The 17611-nt window shown below is 41.7% G+C and overlaps 2 protein-coding genes across 3 annotated transcripts in view; one reads left to right on the plus strand and one right to left on the minus strand.

Moving 5' to 3' along the window:
* COL4A5 (collagen type IV alpha 5 chain) overlaps positions 1-7901 on the minus strand; it is a 260346-nt gene extending 252445 nt beyond the window's left edge. Inside the window, exon 1 of the mRNA XM_089678281.1 lies at positions 7535-7901. Within this exon, the coding sequence (XP_089534407.1) occupies positions 7535-7621 (87 nt within the window). The 5' untranslated portion in view covers positions 7622-7901. The remainder of the gene's footprint in view (positions 1-7534) is intronic.
* A 1919-nt stretch (positions 7902-9820) lies between these two features.
* COL4A6 (collagen type IV alpha 6 chain) overlaps positions 9821-17611 on the plus strand; it is a 328190-nt gene continuing 320399 nt past the window's right edge. For both annotated transcript variants that reach the window (XM_089678282.1, XM_089678283.1), the window contains exons 1-3: positions 9821-9912; positions 10005-10147; positions 10228-10282. In XM_089678282.1, coding sequence (XP_089534408.1) covers positions 10137-10147; positions 10228-10282 — 66 coding nt within the window. In that variant the 5' untranslated portion in view covers positions 9821-9912; positions 10005-10136. The remainder of the gene's footprint in view (positions 9913-10004; positions 10148-10227; positions 10283-17611) is intronic.

The raw sequence follows: 17611 nt of genomic DNA on the forward strand, positions 1-17611 counted from the left end.
GTATATCTAAACCCAATAACAACATGTTGATATATTCCAGCTTACCAGTCCTTAGATGTGGAGGCTGCATTAGTTTCATCTTTTTTAAGCAAAGAAAATTTTCTGCAGGTAAATAATATACCTAGGGTTCTTGACAGAAGTCTTCAGTCCTTGTAACTTCCTAAACTAATCTTAGTACCCTTCCAAGCTATCTTATGTGAATAGCAGACCATCTTCACCCAATGTAATATAATATATAATGTAATAGAGGGGGAAGTGTTTGTAGTCCAAATCAGAAAAGCAGAACAGTAAGTGTTTTCTTCCTAGGACAGGAACTGTGTTAATGGCAGGATCACTGGGTGTAAATATAAGGAAAGAGCCAGAAAAGAAACCTAATGCAGCTACCACATCTAATCATGGTATTACATTTTTGATTTTGTGTTTAGATACACTTTAACCTAATGTAGGGTAATACCAAATCAGCTTATGTCAAGAAATGTACTGTAGATAGAAAAAAGGTAATACATGCAAGTGGCTAATGAATCACTTTTTATTCAACTCAGTAGGTGTATTTCTATATCCTAAAAGTGATTGAGCTTAATTTATTACACAATTGATTAAAATGTAACACTCCAAACCCAGCTAATGCAGTGAACTAAACTTGTTACTAGGTTTAACCAAAGGGCCACATCCTTGGGCCTATGTTAATGTGAATGTGTCACTGTGAACTAAAAACAGCTTCAGACTACATGTGCGGCAAGCTTTTCAGTCTTTTAGTTTAGCTTAGCTACAGACAATATAATAAGCTAATTAGTCATATTACAGTTACTTACTGCTAACAGCTCGGGGGAAGTAACACATCGCTAAAAACTGGAAACTTGCAAATATGAAGACTGCAGTGAGAGAGGTGCTAAAAAAATGAGTGCATGGGGGCTAATCATGCACCATAAATTAGGTATCTGTAAACAAGGATAATATGCAATTTAATTATCTCCATGAAATTATCTTGCATAAGTTAATGTTCTATATTGGATCCTTAGTAAATACGAGTGCACACAGAGAGCTACACCAACTGACCAGCCACAAAGCCACTTAATCTTATGCAGAGTTAATGGTCATAAAGTAGAGGTTATACTGTAGACAGATACAGAAGGCAATTGGAAACAGTGTATATATATATATATATATATATATATATATATATATATATATATATATACACATTAATTGTAAAAATAACAGTACTTTTGATACTAATGGACATCTAGGGCATGTCCCCATCCCTGTGCAGTCCACCTGTAGAAATACTTACCCTCATGCTCGATCCAGCAGTCTTCACTGTATGCCAATAGATGCAAAACATTCTTTTAGAAGGCATCCCTGCCAGGTCCTCCTTATATTGCACACGTGCACTGCTGCTGCCCCATTCATTCCTACAAGCCATACTCACAGCGACTTCCAAAGGTCCCAAAGAGTATGGCTCACCCCACAGGATTGAAAATAACTTCACTTCCTCTTGCAGACTGACAATATTAATCCACTGACCCTCAATTAGCAGCATTGTTGTCAGCCCGCTGTAAATGCTCCCTTAGTTGGCACTTAGACTGCCTACGAGATCTATCAGATTGGCAGTTCAGTTGACAACTGAATTAGCTTGGGGTTTATTTATTAAAGCTGGAGAGTGCAAAATCAGGCTCACCTCTGCATAGAAACCAATCATCTTCCAGGTTTTACTGCCAAAGCTTAATTGAACAAGCTGAAGTTAGAAGCTTAATACACAAAATAGCAGGAGGGCTGCCTCAATGTTTGTTATATGACATGAAAAACACGCTATAATAATGAACACATAACAATAGTGAAATAAAGTCCCAAATGTGAAATCAAGTCTCCAAATCTCCAAGTTTACAATTTGATGAATACTAGCAACCTACTATTGTGCACTTGGAGATTCATGCCTATTGTATCTGGAAACATATGAGTGCAATACCACTGTGTCTGCTTTTACTAATAAATGGAATGACACTATTTTGGATGCCTCTCTCCATTTCTTACATGTATATATCTATCGGCTCTACATTTGAATCACTGGGAATGACAAGCAACATTTAATCAGGAGGACTACAAGCTCCAGCTTGACTTCCTATGCCCCAGCATGAAAGACTCTTATTTCACCATAACAGTCCATTAAAGTTCATGAGTGAGGGGCCACACAGGCAGGGAGCACAGAGCACTTATCACCTTCTGGATATGAAAGAGATTTTTGTTCGCTTGATTTTTTCACATTTGGGACTTTATTTTACTATTTATTGTTATGTGTTCATTATTATAGCATGTATTTCATGTCATATTACATACATTGAGGCAGCGCTCCTGCTATTTTGTGTATTATGTTGTTAAGGTTGTACCTTTATAGGAGCAGCAGCCCAGTTTTTGTCTAATATTGAGTGTGCACTATTGATTGCCATGTCCAAAGCGCAAGTGATCATTATCTATCATTCATGAAGTTAGAAGCTGATTGGTTTCTATGCAGAAGTGAGCCTAACATTGCACTTTTCAGTTTCAGTAAAGAAACCCCACAGTGTTGCTGCTCATTGCAAGGCAGTGACTTAGCATTGTGATCCTGCAGCAGGAAGTGCTGCAACTGGCAGGATCCCCAGATAAGACACTCTTTATCAGATCTATAAACAACGGTTCACTTAAGAGAACTGTATACAGTAGGCATAGTACTAATTCCTACTGAAAAATAGATTTGAAGTTTACAAACACGTCAAGTGTCTATTTACAATAAAAACAGGCCAGTATCATATTATTATGCATACACACACCTCCATCCCTCATTTAGATTGAAGCTCTAATAACAGTGTTAATACCCTGAAGTATATTTCTATAAAATTACTATCTTATCACTATTTCAATTACTAACAATACATACTCCAAACCCAGGAAATGCTCTCCACTCATAGGAAAAGCTACATTTTACTAGATGTATTTGGTGAAATTCCATTTTATACATTTGTGTTGGATAACAGAGGCACAATTCCAAAGCAATATAGAGAACATATGATGAAGTCTGCTGCTCTATGACCTGCTTAAAAAAATAATGTCATCAAATTAACACCAGTCCCCTTGTATTCAATATATTAGGGCAAGGGTCTCCAAACTTTCTAAATAAAGGGCCAGTATATTGTGCTTCAGAGTTTAGGGGGTAGGAGTATGGCCATTGGGAGTAAAAAATGTCCTGGCATCAGTGGGAGTATATAATGTCCCATCTTTGGTATTACGGAAATTACCAGTGCCCCAGCGTTGGTGTCAGTGGGAGGAATAGTAGCCCAAGGACCAGGCAAAAGAAAGCAAAGGGCCACATTTGGCCCCCAGGAGCAGTTTGTAGACCACTGTATTAGAGGAAAAAGATGCACACATTGGATGTGATTTTAATTCCCACACACAGGCTGGTGTTTTTCCTAAAAAAGTAAATTTAATAAAGGACTGTGGGACATTAATCTGAATTATGAAGAATAATAATAATAATGTGTTAATTTCCCTGGAATTTGTAGGGTAGCAGAATTGTCCTAGTTTTGGCCTTGGCCAAAGTTTTTTAGCAATATACAAGAAACACCAAGGAAAACCTGTTTGTTTTGTTATCAAAATAGCATATGTCAGTGAAAACAAATGTTTCATCAAATAATTGGGTATTCAAAGCCAACACAGGCCCCCCTTCTTTAATAAACGTAGTAAACATCCAGTCAAAAAGTCATTAGAGGTTAATTTACTAAAGGCAAAAAAGGCTGTTCACTTTGCAAGGGAATTTGCCCTACAGCTTAGTGAATGTGGTGATGTTTCACTGTGCAAAGAATGCCCAATCACATGCAAAGAAAATAAAATTTAAAAAAACAGCATTTTTTACTTGCACGTCATTGGATGATGAAAGTCGTCAGTTTCACCTCTTTCACTAAGCTCTGGGGCAAATTCCCTTGCAAAGTGAAACTTCCCTTGCAAAATGTACAGCTCACTTATCTAGTAAATCAACCCCATTGGTCTTAATACCTTTAATAATTAGCTGTGGTTAATGTGAAACATATACAACTGGACAGTCATGAGTGAATACCTCATCAAAGACTCAGTAAATCAGTAACCTCTGTTAGAGCTGGAGGATAGTTTTAGTAGATACTGGGTCTTTCATTACACTGAACCAAAAATCTGTAGGTGTATGGACACCAGAAACGTGCCATACACTGATATAAATTATTGTTTGATATGGGCAAACCACTATGTATGTACAAGATCACCAAACAAATAGCCAGCTGAGCTATGGATTGAACAATTTTTTTATGTTCAGGCTATGCCTACCCATATATAGCCTCATAAATGCAACTGATGTGTCATGTAACCATTTGGCCATGTAGAGGTGCAGTCACAACTGCACCCAATCATCACAATGGAATATTTTTTTGCTATTTCAATGAAAACAAGGAAAAAATGTGTGTGCCTGACTAACATCCATCAACCGATTCAGGAACAAGGTCATGGTAGATTCCATTGGCACACGGCTTATCTGAGGTCTGGGAGATGTCTCACCACCCAACATGTTTAGTATGATGTCTAGCCATGTAGGACCACCTTAAAAACGTATGTAACCATACAAACCGCTTAACATCATGCTGTGCCTATGTCAACCTTCACTCTATGCCCAACCTTCACTCTCAAGTCAATGGATACATCTCTGGCCAAAAAGTCATTCAAACATGTGATCAGCACTCAACAAGTGCTCAGTTCCCTGGTGTATGCTACCTAATCAATGATGATTTAGAATATATTGTTGTGTTCAGTGGAACTTCAAAGCCAACCTTACGCTGGCCAGACACCCAGCAATGCCTAAACATTTTCAACCACTTTTCGACAGTAAAAACAACCATATTGAGGTAACCTACCACCATCTGTTTCCATTGTTTCATAGGGATTGATTTACTAAAGGCAAATAGGTGTTTCAATTTGCAAGAGAAAGTACATTTTGCAAGGGAATTTTCCCCAGAGCCTAGTGAATGTGGTGAAGGTTTACTTTGCAAAGAATAACTAATCATATGCAAGGAAAATAAAAAAAATAGCATTTTTGCATGTACATGATTGGATGACGGAAGTCAGCAAAGGTTCAACTCATTCACTAAGCTCTAGGGCTACTTCCCTTGCAAAGTGCTACTTCCCTTGTAAAGTGAACAATCTATTACCTTTGGTAAATCAAACCTATAGTTTCATCAAAAGTAGTTGGTGGTATTTTGCCTTAATCTGGTTATTGTTGCATTTCAAAGTTGGTTGAAATTGTCTGCAAACTACAATATGTATGGCCTGGATTAGAGTAAAAACAGGACATAGAGGAAAGACAGATCACTACAGAAGTACACATCATACATGTATTGAAGTACACAGCATGGATTCTGCTGGGGTAAAAATGACCTTTGCTATGTGGCTTGCATCTGTGATACTCCTTGTATCTTTCCAGCATGTCAGAACTGCTCCAGGATGCTTCCCTGTGGCATTTAGAGGCCTAACCTGCTGAGCCGTGCAGAGATTCAGCTGTTCTGTGAGTAGTACCACAGAGGCAAGAGTCTCCTCCTCCTGCAATTTCCTTCCTCAGACCTAAATCAAGGTAGGGTAGATAAGATAATCCAACACTAGCTGAGCGCAGGAACACTTCCCTTAGCACAAACATGACTTTTTCACACTGATCTATGAAAGGCTATACCGGCACTTATCATGTAAGATGGTCTGAATGATACGTAACCACACTGTTCTCAGATGGTCCTGTGATTTCATATGCTATCAAGGTATGCATCTCTAACATCCAAAGACAACTATGCAAGCACATAACCACCTTTGATGTGGGAAAGCATTAGAGACATTGCTTAGTCTGTCACAGTCATTTATTAGTGATAATAGACAGATAATGTGAAGTATAGGAAGTGATTTTGCTTGCAGACAGCTTGTAATAGGGGAATCATTTGGTCTTTATACAGGATGTCATGGAAGAGGTAGGGGCACAGACTAAAAGTTTCAGATATAAAATACATACAGGCATCGCCCGACAAGTCAGAGCACTACAACGCTGAATGTAGGTTAATAACCTGAATATTAATTGTCATTTTCTGCTGGTTTGTTGTACTAAAGGTTTTTAGGAAGACTGGAAAAGGGGAGGTGGGAGGGTTGTAGTAGAGGAAGCAAAAACTTTCAATAAAAAAAGTTAACAGATTTTTAAAAAGAACTACACATTGGTATGGTATTGGTCACCTCTTCTCAGATGACTGATGTCCTGATCTCTTCTTTGTACCGGGGGTCACAAGACAAAATGGGGGCAGAGAAGAACAGACTCACACTGGGGGAAGATTTACTAAAACTGGAGCACTCAGAATCTGCTGCAACTGTGCATAGTATCCAATCAGCTCCTAAGGCTGGCCATACATTATACAATTGTCTTATATTTACCAAACGCATATAATTAGACGTCAAAGCTAAACATTTTACATTTTTATGCAATCAGCTAGGCCCTTGTACTACATAGTTGAAGGTAAATCTAAAGCAAACTGAACAAGAAAATTGTATATTGTAGGGCAGCACAGTGTCTAAATGGTTAGCATTTCCGGGTGGCAGTACTAGGGTCGTTGGTTCAAATCCCAACCACAGCACCACCTGCTTGGAGTTTGCATATTCTCCCTGTGTCTGCATGGGTTTCCTCTGGGTACTCTGGTTTCCTCCCACACTCCAAAGACATGCTGGTAGGTTAATTGGATCCTGTCTAAATTGGCCTTAATATGTGTACGTATGAATGTAAGTTAGGGACCTTAGATTGTACGCCCCTTGAGTGCTAGGGACTGATGTGAATATATATATATATATATATAGTACATTCACATCAGTCCCTAACCCTTAAGGGGTACACATATGTAAAGCGCTGTGTAAATTAACGCCGCTATATAAATACCGGTAATAAATAAATAATGTATGGTCTGCATAACTTTAGCTTGTTGGAAACTGATTGATTTCTTTAAGAGTTGCATCCGAGTTTGCACTCTCCAGGTTTAGTACATGTGTACATGGCCTGGGGTCACTGATTCCTACACTGTCTCAAGGAAAGGATTTTAAAAAGTGCAAGTCCCCCCCCCCCCCATGCCACCTGGAAGAGAGGCGAAATCTCCTGGCCTTTCCCAGGAAGCAGGGTCAGGGGGAATGCAAAGGACTGCCACTAATCTAGCAGCCAACTGTACTAGTGAATGGGCACTGTGAGGAGAGCTGTCAGCATGGGGTCTTAAAAAGACACAAATACCCCAATCTCCAGAAACAATGGGCCAACATAAAGGAGCAGGCATGGGCCAATTGTGCCATTTCCCCCTGAATTGCCCGGAATAGCCCTTTGCCTTGCTCTTGTCATGCTGAGGTCACAATCCACTATTTATAAAACAGGGAAAGCTTTGAGGGTTTGAGTTACAAGGTTTATAAATACAGGAAAAGAAGAGGCTTGCCCCCCCCCCTCTCCCAGCAATGTGAGGGAAGGAGAAGTTGCACTTACCGCAGACTCGGAATGGTGCACCCAATACACCAGCAGCAAAGCCACGACCCCGGCACTGGGCAAACTCTGCAAATGTCCCAACCTCATTCTTCACACACCTCGGGCTCAGCACCGGCTCCACACACAGGGCTCAGGCTGGGGAGCTGACATATCCTGGGGAGAGGATGCAGCGAGAGCCGGGTTGGGGGGGGGAGAGGACACACAGAGAGAGAGAGACACAGGGGCCACCCGACACCTCCAACACAGACCTGCCAACTGCCCCGCACTCTGCTCAGGAGACGGCGGATCACCGGTGCCTTATCCTTCCGCCTGCACTGCTCCCCCGGCTCTGCGATAAGCTGCTCTCTGATACAGCTCGCCTCCCTCTCTTTCCTTTTCTCAAAATTAATGAAGATTTTTTTTTTTGCTGCTGATAGTGACCCCCTCCTCCTGCAACTCCCCACCCACCCCCAACACCCACTCCCGCCCCCCTGCCTAATAAAGAGACTTCATGGCATCCCAGGAACTTATTTGTCTGCGGAGGGAACCGGCTCGCTTTACCCTGTAATTGAAAACTAATATTTGTCCTTTACACAGCAATTAAGATCTTTCTGCTGAATAAATAATCGTGGCATCCCAGATCGGGTGGGCGAGCTGAGGGCGAGCACTGGGCAGATGCCATGGTCTGGGCTACTTTTACAACTTTTCAGCACTTGCTGGACTAGAAGTGATCCATCCCTATCATGGTAGTAAAGGGGGCACCTATCATATGAGACACAACTCATGATCACTGCACTGATCCCTACTGACAGACAGTAATACAGGATCAGGAGTGATCCATCCCTATCATGGTAGTAAAGGGGGCACCTATCATATGAGACACAACTCATGATCACTGCACTGATCCCTACTGACAGTAATACAGGATCAGGAGTGATCCATCCCTATCATGGTAGTAAAGGGGGCACCTATCAAATGAGACACAACTCATGATCAATGCACTGATCCCTACTGACAGACACTAATACAGGATCAGGAGTGACACATTCCCTTTCATGGTAGTAAAGGGGGCACCTATCATATGAGACACAACTCATGATCACTGCACTGATCCCTACTGACAGACAGTAATACAGGATCAGGAGTGATCCATCCCTATCATGGTAGTAAAGGGGGCACCTATCAAATGAGAAACAACTCATGATCACTGCACTGATCCCTACTGACAGACACTAATACAGGATCAGGAGTGATCCATCCCTATCATGGTAGGAAAGGGGGCACCTATCATATGAGACACAACTCATGATCACTGCACTGATCCCTACTGACAGAGAGTAATACAGGATCAGGAGTGATCCATCCCTATTATGGTAGGAAAGGGGGCACCTATGATATGAAACACAACTCCTGATCACTGCAATGATTCCTACTGACAGTAATACAGGATCAGGAGTGATCCATCCCTATTATGGTAGGAAAGGGGACACCTACCATATAAAACACAAGTCCTGATCACTGCAATGATCCCTACTGAAAGAGAGTGATATAGGATGAGGAGTGATCCATCCCTATGGTAGGAAAGGGGGCACTTATCATATAAAACACAACTCATGATCACTGCAATGATCCCTACTGACAGAGAGTAACACAGGATCAGGAGTGATCCATCCCTATCATGGTAGGGAAGGGGGCACCTATCATATGAGACACAGCTCATGATCACTGCAATGATCCCTACTAACAGACAGTAATACAGAATCAGGAGTGATCCATCCCTATTATGGTAGGAAAGGGGACACCTATCATTTAAAACACAAGTCCTGATCACTGCAATGATCCCTACTGAGAAAGAAGAGAGTGGTATAGGATCACGAGTGATAATGGTAAGAAAGGGGACACTTGTTATATGAAACACAAGTCCTGATCACTGCAATGATCCCTACTGATAAACAGAGAGCGTCACAGGATCAGGAGTGACACATTCTTATCATGTTGGGAAAGGGGACACATATTATATCTTAGCTGTACTTATGTACACCTAATGCATGATATGAAAGGGGACACATATATAAAACACAAATGAAGACATAATCAGTGCAAGAATCCCTATTCGAATCAGAAATCAGTAGACTCTGCAGGACAGTGGTGATCAGTTATAAAAGATCACCCCAGGGATCATCGATCCTGTATATATTTTTGTTACATTTCTATAGCTGACAGTATTTAGAGGAGAGATGTGAGCATCCTGTCCCAGCACAGTGCACACGGATCAGACAGAGAGGGCCAGTGATTGACAGCCCGTGGCCACGCCCCCTCTCCTCCATGCCTAGGCTGTGCAGGCTGTGCAGTCCATGGAAGGATAGGTCCTCCAGGATCGGGCAGGGAAGTGTATGCAGGTAGTCGCAGCACTTCGACCGACCTCCAGCACTTTGTCCGTCTCTCCTTCCCGAGCTCCGTCTAACCAGCTGTCCCCTTTTCTTTGTTCCAGTTCCCCCGGGACTCCCCTCCTGAACTTACTTCGCCGAGCCCCGGGAGGGAGCCTTCAATGAGCCAGCGGCGCAGACCACTGTGACTCCGAGGATCGCAGGGGGGCCGGCTGCCCCGGACACAGTGCACGGACATGATTACACGGTAAGTTGGCATAGTCACGGGGGCTGATCGGCGAATTCCCGGCGAATAAAGTGTAACATTGGATTGTCTCTGCCTTGCAGGCTGATCCTGCTGCTGCTTCTCGCCGCCTGCTTCGCTGCCGACCTGGTACAAGCGGTAAGTGCCGGGAGGTGGATGCAGATCTGTTCACTAAATCGTTTTCTTTCGTTTCCTAAATCGAGGAATCTGTGGATAGGAGGGTGGGCTCTCGTTTATTTTTGTTTTTCTCTTGTTCAGTTTTGTTTAGTAAAGTGTATTCATGCATGTCAAAGTAGTGTCCTGCATTCCCATATACCTTCCTATTTCATTATAATTCGTGATCAAACAATGGTGTGATGAAGATTTCACTCCTGACATTTGTGATCTACATACTCCATAGTGATCATTATATCATGTGTAATATATACTACATATACTATATATAATGCCTAATACTTTTACTAGTTGTATAGACAGAACAATGGCATTGAGATTACTTTCTCTTGCATCCAATATCAATGATATAAAACATCTGAAGTTTAGATTTTACTTTGTGCATCTACTTGCCTGTTTATAATAACCACATCCACAAGTATACTGCTCTTTCTACTGTAAGGTTACATTCTGCATGATTGCAATGACAGTCTATTGAGTGCAAAGGGTTAATGTCATTAAAAGAGGGCTACCTCTATCACCAAATTGCAGCATACGCATCTTTGGAACAAGCTGATGTATGATTTATATAGTATAGAATTTATGGACAAGAATATAACTGAATGTCGGATCCTGCTACATATGTATCTTTTATGATGCCAGTTTTGGATCATAGTATTTATATATGTTGTTATTGTAACACTGCTAATCTACAATGTTATGGACTAATGGTATTACAGAGAGCAGCACCTTGCTGATTTCAGCTGCAAGTGCCCTGTGCAAAGATCTTGGTGACAGCACTCAAGGAGCCAGAGCTTCCAAAATATTGACCTTGGGTCAAAAGTGTGCTGTTGAGATATAGATGTGAGCAAATCAAACACAGCGGGGTTGATTTACTAAAACTGGAGAGTACTAAATCTGGTGCAGCTGTGCATGGTAGCCAATCACCTTCTAACTTCAGCTTGTTCAATTAAACTTTGACAATAAAATCTGGAAGCTGATTGGTTTCTGGGCAGAGCCGCACCGCATCTTGCACGCTCCAGTTTTAGTAAATAAACCCCATTGCCATGTATGCCAGGCATAATTTGTTAATCTAAGTTACTTTGCTTGAAATAATAATAAAGAAACTGCTTTCTAAGGCAAGCAACTGTACTCGTGTCTTCAGGGCATACATTTCCTTGTGTTTCCACTTACCAGCTTTGTATTGGATAATTACAACAGTTATGAAACAGTTATTACAAATGCTGACATGTATATTCCTAATGCTAATTCATCTTGAGACTATAGGGTTGGTTTACTAAAGACATATAAACTGTTCACTTTGCAAGGAAAGTTGCACTTTGCAAGGGAATTTTCTCCAGAGTTTAGGGAATAAAGTGAAGCTCTGCTGACCACCATCAATCAATCATGTGCAAGCAAAAGTGCTATTTTGTATTTTCCCTGAACATGATTAGTAATCCCATGCAAAGAGAAATGTACTCAGTTTTGGGGAAAATTCTCTTTCAAAGTGCAATTTCCTTGTAAAGTGAACAGCTTATTTGCCATAGTAAAACAACTGCCATAAGTCGTAAGGACAATATGCTATATATGTATATGTGTGTGTGTGTTTGTGTTGTTGGACAAAGTGGTTTTGCAGTCTTTATTATATACTAGTGGAACATTTATTGAACCAACATTGCAGTCTGAATAAGAATTTTCATCTTCAGTAACAGTTCAATCTCCATATTTAATCTCAAAGTATTGGGATTTTCATTTATTCCAAGCTTTCGGTTATGTCAAACTTCAGGGCTGGCCTCACACTAATACATTTCGAATTTGTAAGGAATCATTTTACATGTTTATGACACATTATCAAAAGGTGGAGAGGGTGTGTCCTGTATTAAGATCCATGTAAAATCCATGCATGGTGCTCATGTTTTTTACATGCAGTTCCATTCATCTTTACAGCAGACAGCTTTTTGTCAAAATGCAAAAAAAAAAAACTGCTGTTTGAAATTGATGGAAATGCGTAAAATATGTATTTTTTCACTTCATATAATGACACAGGTCTCATCGTGCATGGCATGTGCAGTTTCTTAAAGCAGAACTACACTACATCTGAGCACCACAAACCAAAAACACTATTTAATCAAATTTTATTATTTACAGCAAACTCCCCCATCCATCCATGTCTCCATGCTTTATTTTGCATCCCCGCATCATTTCTGGCCATAGCCATCTTGAGTAAGGGCAGATGTTTCATGTAGCATTTACTTCCTGGAATCCATCTGCCCTTAGAGCATTCAGGCAGGAGGGTTTGCTTGGCTTAGAAATCCGCTCCTCCCTCCCAAAGACTCCTGAGATGCATAACATCATTTGCCTAGGCCTAGAAACCAAGGAGTAACTGAAGAAAAAAATGAAAGTAAATATGATATTTGCCCAACGGATAAAATTCAAAACACTAACACTGACGTATAAAGCCGTTCATAACACTGCCCCTAATTATATCACCAAGCTTGTCTCTAAATACCACCCAAACCGTACTCTCCACTCCTCGCAAGACCTCCTACTCTCTAGCTACCTTGTCTCCTCCTCCCATGCTTGTCTCCAGGATTTCTCAAGGGCTTCACCCATCCTCTGGAACTCCCTACCCCAAGCTATCAGTCTATCGCCTACTCTGATCACCTCTAGGCGCCATCTGAAAACCCATCTCTTCAGGGCAGCTTACCCCGCCCCCAGCTAATACTGGAATCCACTACTCCTCCTACCACTCCATCCCCCACAGCTAATTACCTCTTGTGCCACTATCTCCTCCCTCCTAGATTGTAAGCTCCAAGGAGCAGGGACCTCTAATCCCTCTTGTATTGAACTGTATTGTTACCGTACTGTCTCCCTCCATAATATAAAGTGCCGAGAAAACTGTTGGCGCTATATAAGACCTGTATAATAATATCATTAATACTAATGGTATACTTTCCTATCTATTTACTAATGCTTGTGGCATGAGGATTAAAAATAGTCACTGTTGAATGATAGAGTGACAACTAAAAAAACTTCTGTGTGCAGCAGTGCTCCCAGCCCCCTCAATACCTACCTGAGCCTCACCGCAATCTAGCGATGTGTACGACATCCTCAGCTGCCCCGGGTCTCTGCCTCCTCATTGGCTGAGACAGCAAGCAGGAGCCATTGGCTCCCGCTATTGTCAATCACAGCCAGTCAGCCAATAAGAAGAGAGAGGGGTGAGGCCAAACTATGGCTCTGTTTGTGAATGGACACACGGAGCAGCGGGTGCCCCCATAGCAAGCTGTTTGCTGTGGGGGCACTCAACAGGAGGGAGGGGGACAGGAGAGCCTGCGAGGGACTTGAGAAGAGGAAGATCCAGCCTGCTCTGTGCAAAGCCACCGCACACAGTAGGTAAGTAAAGCCTGTTGGCTTAAAACAAACAAACAAACAAATAAATAAATAAATAACCTTTAGAATAACTTTAAAGCAGCTCTGTCAGTTGCCTGAAAAAATAAAAATGGCAGTTCCCTGAAATAGAAGAGCTATTATACTCTCCTCTTCAACAGCCCATGTCTCCTGTCTTCATTGTATTCAACTCTGCAGCATTTGACACTTCTGGGAATGTTGCATGCCGTGTCCCCTGCTGTGCGCTCTGGACCCAACCTCTGACCCCTACTTCACTGTAGGACACATTAATGACATAGGAGTTGTAGGATGACTCCCACCACCCCCACTGCAAGGGGGTTAAATGCTCATTAGGTGTAGGGGTAGAGGTATAAGCTATAATACATACCTTAATGTTCACTTGGCATGCTTCCCCCATGCTGTGTGACTAGTCCCTGAAGCTTCCTCTCTTTGGCACAGCAGGCAGTAGTCACAGTTGTACATCATTTCTAAAGCTGGCCATAGACAGTTCATTTATTTTTTTTTCCTTCAGCCAGTATGAACAGATTCCTCCATCCATACTAGCAAGGTGCATTGAAGAATCCCTGACATTGGTGCATTGTATTCTGACATTTGGACTCTGTGCTGTCAGAATACACAAGTCAGAGGCTGCAGCAGGATCAAGTCATTTTATATGAGGGCAATGAGGGCTTGCCCACAACCTAGAGAGAAAGAGAGAAGAGGTGAGCTCTGGAAATCTGTAGGAGCAAGGAATAAGGTAAGTATTACAGCTTGTTCCTCTTACTCCTAGACCTAATGAGCAGTTAACCCTTACACTGCGAGGGGCCCCATTGCAAGGGTATTTTTTTTAAAACCCCAGAACTCAGGTTTAAGAATAGATAATATGTTTAACAAATTAGCTTTGTTGTCTATAGCTTAGGACATTAAAGTGATACTAAAATATAAAATTGTTTGGTTAAAATAAAAAGATGGTATACTTAACTTTCTCTGCGCAATAATACCGCACAGAAAGGACCCTTTCCTCATTTTCTAGAAGCCTCCAGTTCACTCCACTCTCCTCCAGGTGTCTCCTAAACAAGCTGGCTGCAAAGGGGGTATCCATGCACCTGCACTATCAAACCGGGCTGTGTGTCTATAGACACACACATCGCTCATAAGCCACATCCCATCCCTCCTCACAGAAGTTTGACATCAGCAGCCTATGGCTTCTGGTGCACTCGGAGCCAGGTAAGTGTTTATGGAGGGGGGTGGGGGGATGGGTAGAACAGGTAGTGGGGCATTTGTTACCTTAATGCAGAGAACGCATTCATGTAAAAAAAAAGTTTTGACTTTAGAACCACTTTTAAGGTACCCATAGCAGTAGGAAGATCAGTCTGTCATAGAGATGGCAGGAGGAAGTCTGGCACACAATTATCTGTTAGAATAATGTTTGCTTACAAATGCATACTTATATTGGATGAGCTGTTAGATTAACCTGGCACCATCCTAATATTAGGAGTACTATAACTGATTAAAAAACCCACCTGTGGAATTGATTCCTGCCATGAAATCTGTTGTCCAGGTTGTTCTCACAGGCTGAAAAGTGACATTAGATTTTCTGCCGTCTACATTGTGCAGTAATTATCTAATGTCTATGCGCACTCTCCACCTATACAGTCTTGAAAGCACAAGTGAAATTACTCTCATGAGCATCGGGGAAAAGATCAGCAGATCTCCTATAGGTGTGTCATGAGATGTTTATGTATGTATGACAGTTGATCACCTTAAATTAATATGCAAACCTATTATTAATTTGGCTACTTCACAGTGGCTATTTTTGATGCTGACATCAGCTGATGGTGATGTTTATGACTCTGCATTTCCATTTTTAGAAACTGTTTGGCTTTTAAATGTTTTAAAGTTCAGGCAATTACAATCATGGGATGCATGAGATGTGAGAGATAGTGAAGGAATAGTGTCGATTTTGGGGAGGCATCCCTATGTCTGCATTAAAGTAGAACTAAAACTTCCTAAAACAATTACCAGATTCAATTACTATGTAATGCACAAGCCTCAGAAACCAAATAAAAAAACTCCCTTTACCTCCCTTGACTGAACCAAATCCACTTTCATTTATTGTCTCACACATTTGCCTTTTCAGACACTGCAGCTCATAGTTTCAGCAACAAAGAGGTAGTGCTGTCAATGCAGAAAGCAGTGGACAGGACTAGGGGATGGCCAGGTAATGACTGACTGACAAGCTGTAGGCTTATGAATCTGTAGCGACAATGCTCATAGCCACACCCCCTACAACCACTTTAGCGCAGATGAGCAAAGTCTACGTGAGAGCAAGAACTTTGCTCAGAATTCAGGAGCAGTGCAGTACTCTTGCTGCCCCATCACAGAAAGCCACATTAGGTGGACTTCACTGACAGGAGAAACAGGTATTTGTGGAACTTTGCAAGACTAAAGGTTCCCCATAGACACAGGGCTTCATTTAAGGGGGGGGGTGGATTCAGCTCTCCTGAAGAAGCCTGGGCCCCATCACTTCAACTGAGCACTTGGAGGCAGAGAGGCGAAATTTTAGTTTCTTTTCAGTGTAGGCGGGGTAGTTCAACGGCTCGTGGTTCTATTGGACCCAGTAATTAAAGCTTTCCAGGGCAGGGTCCCATCAGTTCAGCAGGGGGGCTAGATGCACAGAGGGGACTTTTATCTTACTTTCAGGTGCAGCTGGTGTAATCCTAAGTGCTGTTCTGTTCCCAACAATTAAATGAAAGTTGCGGTCTGCACAGGTCTGTCCCCAGTGGAGGGATATAGAGGAGGAAGGAGTTAGTGACTGCAGTTTACAGTTCTAATGCTGTCACCTGCCTGAAGATCTGATGGTGACATGTAGGCTTGGCTTGGGGGTAGAGGAGATTTGCCCCTTGGTCCAGTCCTAAATAAGATATGTTGGGCTTTATATTATCCGTCTACAGGTAGGGCGGCTGAAAAACATAGACCAGTCATGGTCAACCTGAAAATTATAGGGGACCTCAAATGCAGCCCCAAAACTTCCAGAGGGCTGCACAACAGCAGCTACTTTTCATGTGTTGAAGTACATTAGGCAGCACATGGGTGGTAACGCACCTCAACATAAGATTTTGGGCCTGCTATATTTTTTATATATCACTCACAATATACAGTGCTTCTATCATAATATACATATGTAAAGTATATCCAACGCCTCCTGAAGACGTCATCACAAGGAAATGTACATCAAGGCAGACCTACAGGAAGTGACTGCATTGCGACCCGGAGGTGACACCCGGAAGTAGTGACCTGCCTGGAGTTTGCATGTTCTCCCTGTGCCTGCGTGGGTTTCCTCTGGGTACTCTGGTTTCCTCCCACACTCCAAAGACATGCTGGTAGGTTAATTGGCTCCTGTCTAAATTCACCCTAGTATGTGTATGTTTAAATGTGAGTTAGGGACTTTAGATTGTACGCCCCTTGAGGGCTAGGGACTGATGTGAATGTACAATATATGTATGTAAAGCGCTGCGTAAATTGACGGCGCTATAGAAGTACCTGAAACGTTGAGAAACGTGACAAGTGAGTGACCAAATGCGTACATAGCACCACATCCCTATAATTAGGAGTATAAGGCTGAAAAATGTGGGATTTTGAAGGTGCAAAAGTACAACAAGGAACATATATTAAAAATTATTACAACTTTTATTAGAAAAATTATAAATTGATACAATACTGTAAAGACAATACTGAGAGCTTGGCTGTATTACTGCGGTTTGAAGAAGTATAATTTCCCTACATGTTTCGCCCAACAAGGGCTTCTTCAGAAGAAGTATTTCAACCACAGTGCAGTCTACAATATATGAAAACAATACATGAAAATGAATTTGCAACATAAATACAATCTTTTTTAGTACAAATAACATACTGTTCAGAACTATA

Source organism: Staurois parvus, unplaced genomic scaffold, assembly GCF_062004578.1.
Source record: "Staurois parvus isolate SC_StPar_1 unplaced genomic scaffold, SC_StPar_1.0 ptg000202l, whole genome shotgun sequence".
Classification (NCBI taxonomy): domain Eukaryota; kingdom Metazoa; phylum Chordata; class Amphibia; order Anura; family Ranidae; genus Staurois; species Staurois parvus.